The sequence below is a fragment of the Caloenas nicobarica genome, chromosome 1 (genome assembly GCF_036013445.1).
Source record: "Caloenas nicobarica isolate bCalNic1 chromosome 1, bCalNic1.hap1, whole genome shotgun sequence".
In the NCBI taxonomy this organism is placed as follows: Eukaryota; Metazoa; Chordata; class Aves; order Columbiformes; family Columbidae; genus Caloenas; species Caloenas nicobarica.
This window is the reverse complement of record NC_088245.1, coordinates 182934109-182946776: the sequence shown is the minus strand read 5'-3', so window position 1 is coordinate 182946776 and position 12668 is coordinate 182934109. Positions and strand designations below refer to the sequence as shown.

General features: G+C 42.6%; 1 protein-coding gene across 1 annotated transcript in view; it reads left to right on the top strand.

Annotated features, from left to right (window-relative positions):
* Nucleotides 1-3739: 3739 nt before the first annotated feature.
* Nucleotides 3740-12668, top strand: part of EPSTI1 (epithelial stromal interaction 1) — a 50629-nt gene continuing 41700 nt past the window's right edge. The window contains exon 1 of the mRNA XM_065658414.1: nt 3740-3936. Within this exon, the coding sequence (XP_065514486.1) occupies nt 3740-3936 (197 nt within the window). The remainder of the gene's footprint in view (nt 3937-12668) is intronic.

Below are 12668 nucleotides of genomic sequence, written 5' to 3'. Positions count from 1 at the left end.
ATAGAATGTTCCACTACAGAAGTTAGTTTGTTTTACTACTGTAATTTCATCAAAAACACAGGTGAGGGAGGGAATATGGTGATTCTTAATATTTTATGTGTCCACTGAAGGATTTTCTCAAAGCAAAAGAAATGTCATTTTCTATTGAGGACTTTCCTCCCACAAAAAACAAAAACAAAAACAAAAACAAAAAACAACCCAAAAAAACCCCAAAAAACCACCAAAACCAAACCAAACCAAAAAGTTAATAGCTAGAGGCAACAGCTTTACAGGAAAAAAAGCTTTATTTTGACAGATTATTTTTCTCACTACTTTTCCTGTTTTATCCCATATCCCACTGGCAGGGAGGGAGGGAGCCACCAGCTGCGTGAGTACTTGCCTGCTAGCAAGGGCAAATGCATCACAGCATCTGACCTGGTTAGGGGTGTAAGACAACTACAAATATAAACTGTCAGATAGAATAGGCAGCCAATATTTGGTGGGTCTAGAAAAATGTAAGTACTGAGTTAAAAGTCATATAGTGAACTTGGGAAGGGTTGAGATTTGGAGCGGGGTTTGCATTTTTCAGGAGGCTGAATACGTTGGCATTCTGATACTTAGGAAGTTCAGACTCTTTAGCATCTATTTAGCATCTACAATGCTAAATAAAATGGGACCAGAGACTGATCCTCTATCCTAAATCCCATTAACACAGACTTACTTATGTGTATGCTGCCTAAGACTAGCTTCCACTAGGCTAGGAGGAGCCTAAGTGGCTAGGAGGAGCATAGTGGAGGCAACATGCATGTCATTCCTACACATCACTTATGCTCCAAGTGTCCTGAGAGCCCCAGGTGGTATTGCTATCACCTTAAAACTTAATTATTATTATCTTGGGGAATATTTCAGCTCAATGTGTCTGAAGTAGCCCATCAAAAGTTGTGTTTTAGTAGCATGACACTGAAGGGCTGATGAATGACGTACTGTGCAGTACAACACAGGCACATTGGATGTGTTGGAGTTGCAGAGATTGCTGGGACACTGTTGGAGGGCTGTTTAGAGTGGAGGAAACTAAACCTAGTGCAGTCATATCAATAGTGACTTTCGGAGGTCATATCTGGTATGAACCGTGCTCAGAGCCAGGCCTGGATGTTGTCCTGGAGGAAGTTAGTTTGGATTGTCCAGATCAGAGCTAAAAAATAAACTGGCATTGAAGTGATGTAAGCAACTGAGCTTCTAGTGCTCAGGTGCATTTTACACCTCTCCTTTTTTTGAGCAATATAGATGTAAACTACTTAAATTCTACAGTTACTTTTTGCAGCTGAAACTTTCTGCATTTCATCAGGAAACCGATATTAGATCTGAATTTTACATAACAATGTGGGACTGAAGATACAGCAGAAGCAGCCACATTAATTATAATCAATTTTCTTAATTAAATTTGGGTTATTAAGACATCAATCTGTATGGGTTAAGAAGAATCCAGATGTTGAAGATGTGCCTGTAGACACAGCTGTTATCCCACAAATCTTTGCAGTCCTCAGGCAAGACGTTGCTATCATTTTGTGCTGCTTCTAGTCTCTCTGCACCTCATGTGTTTACCCCACAGTCCTACCTAGAGGTCTAAGCTTAATGCTTACTTTCATTTGCCAGCACCTTGCATGACTTATATATATAAATATATATATATTTGTGAAGAGGAGGTGGAACCTGGTTTAGGAGGTCTTCCCCAGGACCTGCCTGTAGCTGTGCCTGGCAGCTCACATGAAGCAGGACAGCAAGCCTCAAGCCTTCTGGCCGACCCAAACACCACCTTGGAGAACTTGGGGGATGACTCAGATTGTGAAGTTCCATGCATTTTATTTCTGGTAAGAGCCCAATCACTATCCAGGACAAAATGTCTGTGTTCTCCACAGAGATCAGAGGTAAAGAATAAACCCATACATCTCCTCCAAGGCTGTGAGGCCCTTCGCTCTTTTAGCAGGTCCTGATGATGCCTGGCATAGGAGACACTCTTGCCCAGACCAACCTGGAACACTTGGAAACAAGAAACTGCCTATATTGGCTGTTGGCAACATCAAGAGTTGCCTTGGAGCTATGACCAGCAATGTGTTACAGCCTAGACATATTCCTTTGCCAAAAGCATATGGCTTTAAACAACATGGGACAAAGAGGACTGTAGCCTGCTCTGGCAGTGTCCAAACCAAGACAGGGGCTTTGTGAGTAAGTACTGTGATTAGTGGTACAGGCAGCTAAAAGACAACTGACATCCATTTTCCCCTAGCTGAGCCAGCTCCCCAGAAACTGTCCCAGAGACTAATTCTTCCTCTAAGAAATGAAAAGGACAGACTACTGCCAGCCTGGGCTGGCTTCTGCGTATGTCTCAATGCATTCTGCATTGTTATCTCAGGACTGATTTGGATTAGAGAGATCAGGTCTTGGTAGAAGGCAGGGAGAGGCAGAGAAGTGACCATATTGGACTCTCCCACAGTGTTCCTGTGTGTTCATAGACCAGGCTAGACCCATCATGGCCCAGAAGTGAGACAGTTCTGGGAGGCGTGCAAGGGACTGTGCACCCACTCATCCCTTTGCAACACAGAACCATTGCACTCCAGAGTCTCTGTAGAATGATTTGTGTACAAATGAAGATCATCCCAGTTGTTAAGAGCGACAGTGGGTGAGACGGACCTTCATTGGGAAGCCCTAGGAGATACACGCTGCTGGATGTGGCAGCTCTGGGAGGTGTGCTGCTGGTGATGGGTCCCACAGAGCACTTCAAGGAGCATCACGAACACCAGGCAGCCTGTGCCTGTCCAAGTGGCATTTTATTTTGCTGCTTTCCCAGCACGTGTAGGGTGTAAGACCTAGACAGTCTGGACAGTCGGGAAACCTAGCCACGAAATCATTCCTTCAGCAAAGTGGTTTTGGCACACCTTGAGCAGCTGAGGACAGAAAGTGACAGGATCTGAGGGTGTGGAGATGGATTTCCGCAGCTCTGTTCCATAAAGCATGGGCAGCATTACCAGTTCTTTTTTTCTTGGTTTAGGAGCTGCCAAACATCTTTGTTTTATCAGTGATACTAAGAAGGTTGCTAGTTTTCCCCAGCCCTTCAGATGCCACAATACCTCATCAGATAGATACAGTACCACTGATCAGGTGTGCTCACTGAAGGTATCTGCATTTTCACCTAAGATTTGTCCTCTGTTCCTCAGGCTGAAGTAGTAAAGTCAAAGTAAAAAAATTTTATTTGAGCAGAATTGAAAGGCAGAATTGGAGTTGTGCAGGATCATTGCCTTAAGATTTATCTGAGCATCAGTTTTTAGTTTCACTTTCATTTTTCTTTGTACACACCTGCAAAATGGAAACCAGCAAACCCCCTGGAGTTATCCCCCTCTTTCATAGGCAAATTTGAAGTGCTGGGGTGAAAAATTGTCAGAAATGTGGTTTTCAGCCAGACCTCAGTGTGCTTATGCTGAGCAGTCTGTTCCAAGACTACATAAAGTGTTGTTGACTGTTTTATTAGTACAGATCAGCTTTGCTGTCACCCTACGACTCCAGCCTGCTCGGGTGCTGTGGTTGAGATGACCGAGACGAGCTTCAGCTGGAGGATGACTCAGTAATGCATGGATTTGTGTATTTTACAGCTGAAAGTCCAGCCAGGGGTGGGTCTTACAGGGAACTGAAACTGAAACTCCAAGTTTTGAGTTTTTCCCTAGCTGCGATACTCCTTGCTGAACCAGGCAAGGTACTCCTGAAAACAATGTCTGGGGTTAGAGGATGGAGGGAAGGCAGCAGGTATAGGACAGCTGCTGCCTCCAGTACCCCATTTTCCTCTCAGGGTTACCTCTGGGATGGCAACAATAAAGGAGAGGAAGCTGAAAACCCTCAGAAGCTGACAGCATCTGAAGAGGAGAAAAGCAACCAAGCATCAGCCTACCAACAACAGCAAGAGCAGTAGTAAGTAGCAAGGAGTCTGGCTGAGATGGTGTTGGGTTCTTGTTCTCCACCTTGAGGTGTGCACCTTTACAGGGAGAAATATTTTATAGAGAGATTGCAAAAGGGACTGGGCACACAAGAAGCTTGTCCTCTCAGAGCCGCCTGCGGTCAGCCTGAAACCTGCCTATGAATGACACATCCTACATGGGACCTGAGTTCTTCTGACAGGCTTTGTGGTGGTGTGGCTTACACCTCGTGTGATAGCAGCGGCCACTTCTCTACGTTTGATACTGCTATACATAATGTTGGTTTCTTGGCATCTTTTTCCAAAATGAAATTTCAAATCCTATCCTAGCTCCCTGTTTTCTCTATCCTAATATTTCATCTTGGAAAGTCTAAAAATACATCCTTTGGCTTAGGAAATGGATATAGGCTGCGTTCCGGCACTGATCTGAATGCAGTCCAGGACACAGAACAGCTTCTAACAACCTTATTCTGACAAAAATAAAGCCAAAGCTTCAGCCCTCAGTTTCATTTTAGGCTTTGTTGGGATCTATGCTCAGTCCATCTCTGGTTGTCCAGTGACAATGCTTAGATGGCTTGTATAAGCTCTAGTTTGCAGATACAATACAGAATAGAAACTGACAGTAATGTGTGCGTATTTTATGTACATGTGCTTAATACATATATGCTTAGCTGACCAAAGGGAATTGTTTAGTCTTTTTCCCCAAATGTGCTTTTTCTGAGCTGTTAGTAACAGTGCATGTAATGCTATTATTATTATGTGCTGAGTTTGCTTAGCTTGCCTGTTTTTTTCCCCGCCTTTCAAAGCTCAGCTGACAGAAGCTGAAGGCTGTTTCAGTTTTCTTTCCCTTCTTTCTGGATGAAGAAGGTGGAGCCACGCTGTGAAAAAGGTGGCAGGCTGCTGGTCACGAGCAGCAGCCAGCAGCTTTCTGCTGTAACCCGTGAATGCTTGCCTACTAGGTAGTAATGATCCGGGGACTACTCAGAGCTGCGTAGCTTTGAAATCTGACAGCATTTTAATGACTTACGTTCAGGAGAGCAAACAACCATTCTGGAGTTACAGCTGATGTTTATTTTCTGCCACTTCCAAACATGAAAGGCCCTCTGTCTTGCCTGCCCTCACACTGGCATATATCCACAGTACAGCAAGAACAGCCCTAGTTAGCTGTTGTATTTGTACTATGCACATTTTCTTGCCTTCTTTTTTTGGTAGGGTGAATAGTGGGAGTTTTCCCATAGGTATAACTATAACTGCCTTTCCCCAGCTTTAGTCTGGGATGCAAACCCCTTGGTATAGTTTAGGTAAATACTTAATCAGTTGGTTAACCAAAGCTCCTCGTGGAATTTAAGACTACAGCAAATATATCCACACAGATTCTGACCAGATGGTAGGATGCCCCATAAAACTTGGAAGAATAAATTAAAGCCCTGTTCCTTTTTTCATCTTTATATGATGCTTGCAGACAGAAAGCTGTTGTGTATCTTCTGCAAGGACTGTGTGCTTAGTATGTTTTGCTATGTGATATGAAATTGTCTCTGTGTCTGCATAAAGCTGTAACAAAGAATTCATTCCTAAGCCTGGAGTGTACAAATTAAAGTCTGCAGTAGCATGTAGTTATGCGAAGGAGGAATGAAGGAAAAGCACGTTCAAACCAACCATGTAATATGAGTGGGAAACTAATACTCAAAAAAATAAGTGAACAAAATTGGGGTTTGCTCCCATCTCTCCAGAAGGCAGATGCCAACCATCAGTTTGAAGATGAAGCCACTTAATCAGGATTAGTTAAGGAAATCACAGTTTAAAATGGTAGAAGGTATCTGAAATGCTAAAGCAAAGGAGATTTTTATTCTTAAAACAAAAGTTAACTGTTGCATTCATTGTTTTATCTTTGTTCTGTCATTTCAAGTTACCTTTCAAGAAAGGTCTCAGATCAAGTCACATTTCAGCAGTGATAAAGCTGACTCGGCCTTTTGGCCATCAGTCCTTTTGAACATGTTCCTTAAAACTGAAATATTAAGACACCCTCAGAATAGCCCACGTTTTCAGGTTCTGGGATAACCAAGGGTTGAACAGAGCACTTTGAGAGCTGAAGGCATAGACTGTCTCTAGAAGAAAAAAAACACACAGACCAGCATTAACCTAGAAGGCTTTCAGGAATATGTGTAGCAGAGGGAACGTGAGGGTCCCGAGTAGGATACCTCTGTGCCAAGGAGTGGCTCTATTCCAACTTGTTTGCTGCTTGCTGTTTTCTGGAAATAGCCAGGTTATGGTTTTCTGCCAGTAAAGCAGGAGTCGGAATCTCTGTTGAAGCCTCTGAGTATGTGACCAAGTTATTTCCACACAAACTCTCAGTCTTTGGGCTGTGCTTTAGAGAAATTGGGAGTGGGAAAACACCTTAGCAGCTTCTTAAGTTGGGATCAGGTGACTTTTCATGTAGACTGGACACATAAAATACGTGTGGGATGTGTCATGTTGTAGCCTCATCCACTAATCAGTATTTAAACTTGACTATTAAAAAGCACAAAGTGGGCAACTGGTATGAGAACAATTTTTCTCTTGCTTTGGGAAAACCCTTATATGATATGTCAAAGCTGAGAAGTGATAACAAAATGGTCCTAATTAAGTTAAGAAGAATACTTGTTCAAATGCAAAACTGAAATGAAACTTTACACATTCCCCTTCAGTTATATATAGGATGTGGTTTCAGGCAATGGAGAAAAAAATCACCAGGGTGACAGGTGCTTGAAACTGCTTATAATAATAAGCTTGCATTTAAGTTACTTCACTTTGTCTGCTAAGTGCCATGAAATTAACTTGTAGAAAGTGAATTCCCAAATTGCCCCTGTTCATGTCTATTCAGAGACAAAAGTCTATACAGACGAAAAGGTGGAGAAAATTGGGGAAATTAGAGGCTAAACTATAGCTGGTGCCTGAAAAAGAAAATGCTGGCCCCAGTCAGCTGTCTGTCCTTGGCACCTTTAAAGCTGGCAAGAATAATATTCGTTCTGGTAAAATCCATTAAAAAAAAATCAAAATAATAACATCTGAAGATATATTGTGGCACAGCTGGTAACAGTCCCTCATCATTCTGTGTGAAAGGAGAGCAGAGTTACTAGAATGCTTGACTTGCAAAATTGTATTCTTTGACTGCAGGAGCCAAATCTGTCAGGGCTTTCTTTCCTTCCTTTTCCAATCTTCATACTGAATTAAAAAAAAAGAAAAACAAACAAAACTATAGTGTTGTAAGACATCTCAATTTTTTGCTGATAGGGTAGATAGGGTATACTTACCTGTTCTGAATTTTTTTTTTTTTCCACAATCTGAAATTTCTCTTTAAAAACACCAAATCAGTGTATGAAACTGGAGGCAGATGCTTAGCAAAATGCTTGTTTTGCCCACTGTTCTGCAACTGGTGGAAGTGCTAGAAGGGTAATCTGAATTACAGACAGTCTGTTTAGAGTTGAGCTCTGGATTTGCTACGGAGGAGAAATCTCCCAGCTCTCTCTTTCAGGCTGATGGACTAATCATTAACAGCCCAGTGGGGCGATTCAGAGATGCCCGGCTTCGATGTGGTCAGAAACCAGCCTTATCTCCAGCTGAGTGTTTGGTGGGAGGGTCTGTGTCAGAGGATAACGATGCAGTAAGATTTCTGTTAGTGTGGATGATGGGGTCGCTGTGTTCCTCACAATGTGTGTGTGTGGGGGAAGTGGCTCCTTTTAACTGCTGTGTTAGAAGGCTTTCTTAGAAGAGCTTGGTTTGCACGAGACCTGACCCTTGATGCATAGTGTGATGAGGAGCTGTGGTGAGACAATGAATAAGGAGCATATTGAAGAATGCTGTGAGCAGGGGCAATAAACGGACAACAAATACTGTGGTGCAGAGGAAGAGAAAATATGTTGTTGAAAACAAAGTGGGAGAAGCAGAGATGAATATGCCACTGGCTTAGGTCTTAATCTTCCTGTGATACAGCCTCTGACCTGCTCAGCTCTCCAGGCGTGCTGGCAAGCCTGACTCGCAACACACGGACACCTCTGCGGGGGGTGGCTGGGCTCCGCGCTGGTGTTGCCAAGCCCAGTGCCTGGCCTGTCCAACGTATGGATGCTCTGTCCTCCTCATGGCTGGCGATTGCCAGGTGCTCCAGCTGGCTCTGGCACGCTCGCTGCATCCCTGGCACTGTGCTGTGCTGAGGTAACCGAGCTGCTTTGGGACCTGGGGACAGAACAAACACGGCTGTAGTTGACTTCATAGACTTTGCTGGGTCATAGGGGCACAGAATCATAAAATGCCCTGAGTTGGAAAGGACCTACGAGGATTATCGTGTCCAACTCCTGTCCCTGCACAGGACAACCCCGCAGTTCACACCATGTGTCTGAGGGCATTGTCCAGTCTTTTCTTGAACACTGTCAGGCTTGGGGCCGTGACACCTCCCTGGGGAGCCTGGGGGTCTGATGTTAGTCTACCACATTGCCACAGCAAACTCTCTCCTGTTAGTGTAGTCAGCCCACGAGTATATGCTGACTAATGGCACATTAGCATTTTCAAGGAAGAAAGCAAGCTGTTCTGTGAGCTGAGTTTGGGCTGAGAGCTACCGCTTTGGCTCCCTGATTTGATCTGTCACTGTGACAATTTCCCTGGAGGTTTAGAGGATGGTTGAGATCGTCGTCCAACATCGATGTGTTTACTGCACCAAGTGGGGTGCAAGTTGAAGTCCCTGCCGTTCTTACCACTGTACTATCGCATGCTGAGCCCCAACCAAGCTGCTGAATCCAAGCCTCATCTTAACTCCTGGAAATTAAGTTCTGAGTTTCAGCTTTAGTACTTGAACCAAATTTTAACTTCAGGCATTTCTCTGAGCTTGTGGGTACTGGAGAATTGAGATTTGGTTGCTTTCCTGCTTGTCTCTGACTCAGCCCTTCTCCTAGGCCTCTTTCTTCTGCTGTTTTCCTTCTTGCTCTTTCCCTGTGCAAGTTCACTTCTGCAGGATTTAACTCTTTGTTTTATCCTGAGGCCTCACTATGGTGAAAATGTCATCCATTTTAATGAATGCTTTAGCTAACCAGAGGAGCCAGACACAGAAGTGAGTTATCCTGGCTTAATAAGCTTCCAGACATCAGCTGAACTGTGATAATCAAGTGCACTGCTAGCCTGCAGCAAACACAAGACAAAGTCCACGAACGTAGACTTTTTATGATAAATGTGTTCTGCTAACACAGTTTATTTTCTGCCTCTTGTGTTAAGAGCACGTGCTCAGCTAGGGTGAATCCGACAGTGTATGATGTTAAGTGCCAGTAATTCACTTATGTCTCTGAGCTGTAAACTGATAAGATGCTGTTGCTGATAAAGATGGAAAGCCAGAGCCCCAAGCCCGCACGCAAGGTTTGAACACCCTCCCAGGGTTCTGCTTATGGCGCTGCTGGAGCATGGAGCGTATTGCTCAAGTGAGATCTGGAACTGTGGCTGTCAGTGATTGTTAGCATCTGGCCATGGATGCATTGCAAAATAGCGATACCTACAGGACAGTTGTCTGCTTGCTGGGATTTGGCGTCTTGTAGCTTTCCGTGGCGCTTAGCAGCATATGGCTGCTGCATCAATCATGGGAGCCTTGGTGAAAACAATACTGTGGTCGCGTGGACTTGACTACTCTTGAAACAATTCCTGATAATTTAATGCAAAGGTCAACTCAGCATATCTTTGAAGGAGATTCGGAAATTGTCTTTGGCGGTTTGCTTTTTTTTCTCTTTTAAATTCAGTCTTAATATATTATTGAATGCAATATTTCACCTATATCTTCCCGCTTAAGTTGAACATATATATATTTAGCACTTATATTAAGCAAAGAGAGAAAAATATGCATGCACATGCTCACTGGTGTGCACATAAGCATGTGTGCAAATACCTATCTGTGTGTATGTGCATTTTTTCTCGTGCTTATCTCTTCATTGATTACTGATTGATTTCCTTTCTATGGAGTCCTTCCTCCAGACTGAACCTGTCCAGTTCTTTTTCCCATTCTTTAGTCATTTGTGTTGCTCTCCAATTGCATTCTCCTTGGTTTCTGTCTTTTATAGAGAGCACATTGCCCAGCAGCGCAAAATATTTAGCTTTCAGCTTTGTGGCATTCATGTACCGATGCACCCGCAGTATAAAACACAGAGGAACTGGAAATAGTTTATAAAAGCCATTACTTTTGTAACTCTTTAGACTATTTCACACTTCATTTGGAAGGCTTCCCAGTGGTAGACAGCTGAAGTAGGCTTGAGGAAAAACTGAAGGGCATAGCTCTGCAAAAAAACATCGTTGGTGAACAGCAGTTCTCCTGTATTTATTCAATTTAGAAATAAACTATTTTATACAAACCAAAAAGAAAGGTTTATCTGGTCTGTACTCTGAAAGCATTGGAAATGTGTCCTTGAACAGTGCTAGTTAGATGAGCAGAGTTATATACAAGCTTAAAAATTTAAGATTGCAGGCATGGTGTTCTCTGTGTTGCTGATCATTCAAACTGTAAACCACCTTTGCAGATTTTTCTATGACTGCAGCATATGTCTCTCCTCTCTTATCTAGGTATTTCTCTTCCCACTACTGTGGTATTTTATGTTTATATGTTTAAAAAATCATATGAGGTTGCTTTTTGTTTTTATTTAAATACAGATACTTTCTCTGATTGGGTTATAACTTTCTTTCTCATGTTAATGTCTGCACACTCTGTGTAATTAGTCAATACATTTCCATTTTCTGTGGAGACAAACTGAAAAAAGTCTCGTCAAGATTAATATGATCTATAAAGGTAGAAAACAATTTGTTTCTCTATTTTGAAGAACTATAAACTGGGTAAGACATTCCTCCTGCCTTCTCCAGTGACTTCTGTATTTTTATTTATAAAACAACCCTACCTCAAAGGTAGGCTTAAGTCATGTAACAGTAAGAATCATTATTAGGGAACTTGAAAAGTTAAATTCTTTATCATCTTTTTTGGTTGTGGATTTTGAAGCACTTCGTTTATTGGTATAAAGTACAAAAGGTCTGCACATCGCTGATAGCTTCAGATCTCCACATTTGCTTAATTGCTACCTAGGTAAGTAGGATAATTTGCTTTAGGCTTATGGCTACTGTGGCAACTCAGGAACTGACTGGAATATTAAATTGACAGGCTGTAGCGGGTTTTATAGGCTTTACTGGATCAGAGGTTTTGTCTGAACAAAGAGATGACATGCAATATCCTGCAAAGTGGCTAAAACACAAGGTGAAACCTGGTGGTGGGGTTTTGCATTAACTTTCTTTCCTTTAAAAAAAACCCTCAAGAAAATGAGGGATGCTAGGTGTTGATTTTAGTTTTAGCATCAGAACTGGTAGGGCAGATGGAGTCTCTCAGGCAAGAGCTTGTCTGGCTCCGCTCTTGCTGTAGGCTGGAAAAGCAAGGACCAGTTCACACCCTGACTTTCACCCACCCCACAAGAAGTTTACCTTGGGGCTCGGTCCTCCTTCCCCCTGATCCAGGTACCCGAAGATACACTCTTAAAGGTCTATCTTTCCAGAGACTAAGGTGAGCACTATAAGGTTAGATAAACTCAATAATAGTATAAGCACTAGGTAAAAAACAACCAAAAGTTGGTATCCTGTTCTCCCTTTCCCTCCCCCTGTGGAGACTTGAAATCCTATTTTAACTTTGCCTTTATTTCAATAACATGGAAACCAAGTTGGCCTTTAAGTGATCACTCTCTTCACTACAATGACTCTTGTGCTGCTCTTTGGAAAACAGAGATTTCCCTGGTACTAAGTGTAGTGTCACCTCTACCCCTTTCATAAAGTGATTGGTACTGGCTATATTTCATGTGCTGTCCTTCTGAGCTCCTGGATAATGACCATGGTCAGATGTCAGAAGAGTGGCCCCCAGCTGGCCTCCTGGACTCAAAACCTTCCAGCTAAAAAGCAGAAGCAGAGAGAGGAAATGATTCGTGGCAGAAGAGCTGGATTTGATACTGTGATTTCTCATACATGTGCAGACATGGAGGGGTCTATGCTTTCTATTCCTAATTTAAAACAAAAACTGAAGTCATCAGATATGTCAGATGGTATAAAAACTCTTTTGCCCTCTAGTGCTGTGAAGCAGTGGGATGTCTGAGATGCAGTGATGTTTGTGGGGGGAAGATATGTAGTCTGGCAATTCACAATTCCAGCCATTTTTTTCACTGACAGAAGGAGAGGAGTGTAAAAGGTACTTAATAATTTTTGTGTATGAACTTGAGAGAAATATGATCTTAATATCTGAAACAGCCAAGCAAAACCTACTAAAAAAATATTGAAACTGATAATCCATACAGCAGCTTGTCAAAGGCAGTTTGGGATAAATTGTAAATGCTACTACTCAGTCAAATAAAGAAAAATCTGAAAAAAACCATCAGTGATGGGGAATGTTATGCCATAAGCAAGATGGGTTGTCAAAACTTCTTTTAAGTAACTGTTGTGCCACGAACGCTGGAGGGGGGTTGCTGCTCTCCAGATCCTGCCTGTGAGGGTCTGGGATTCGGTGGAGAGGTGAAGAACAGTCTCACAGGCACCAGAGTAAGCTGCCGGGAAAGAAAAAGATCATATTAAGTGGCACCATTAAAGCTTGCAGCTCTATCTTTACTAGTTTAATCTCATAAATTAATCCACATCCTCCTAGAATAAGTCTTCAAAGAGAAAGGGGTAATTGGATATAAATACTTTCCTTCTCAAACCTTGAATT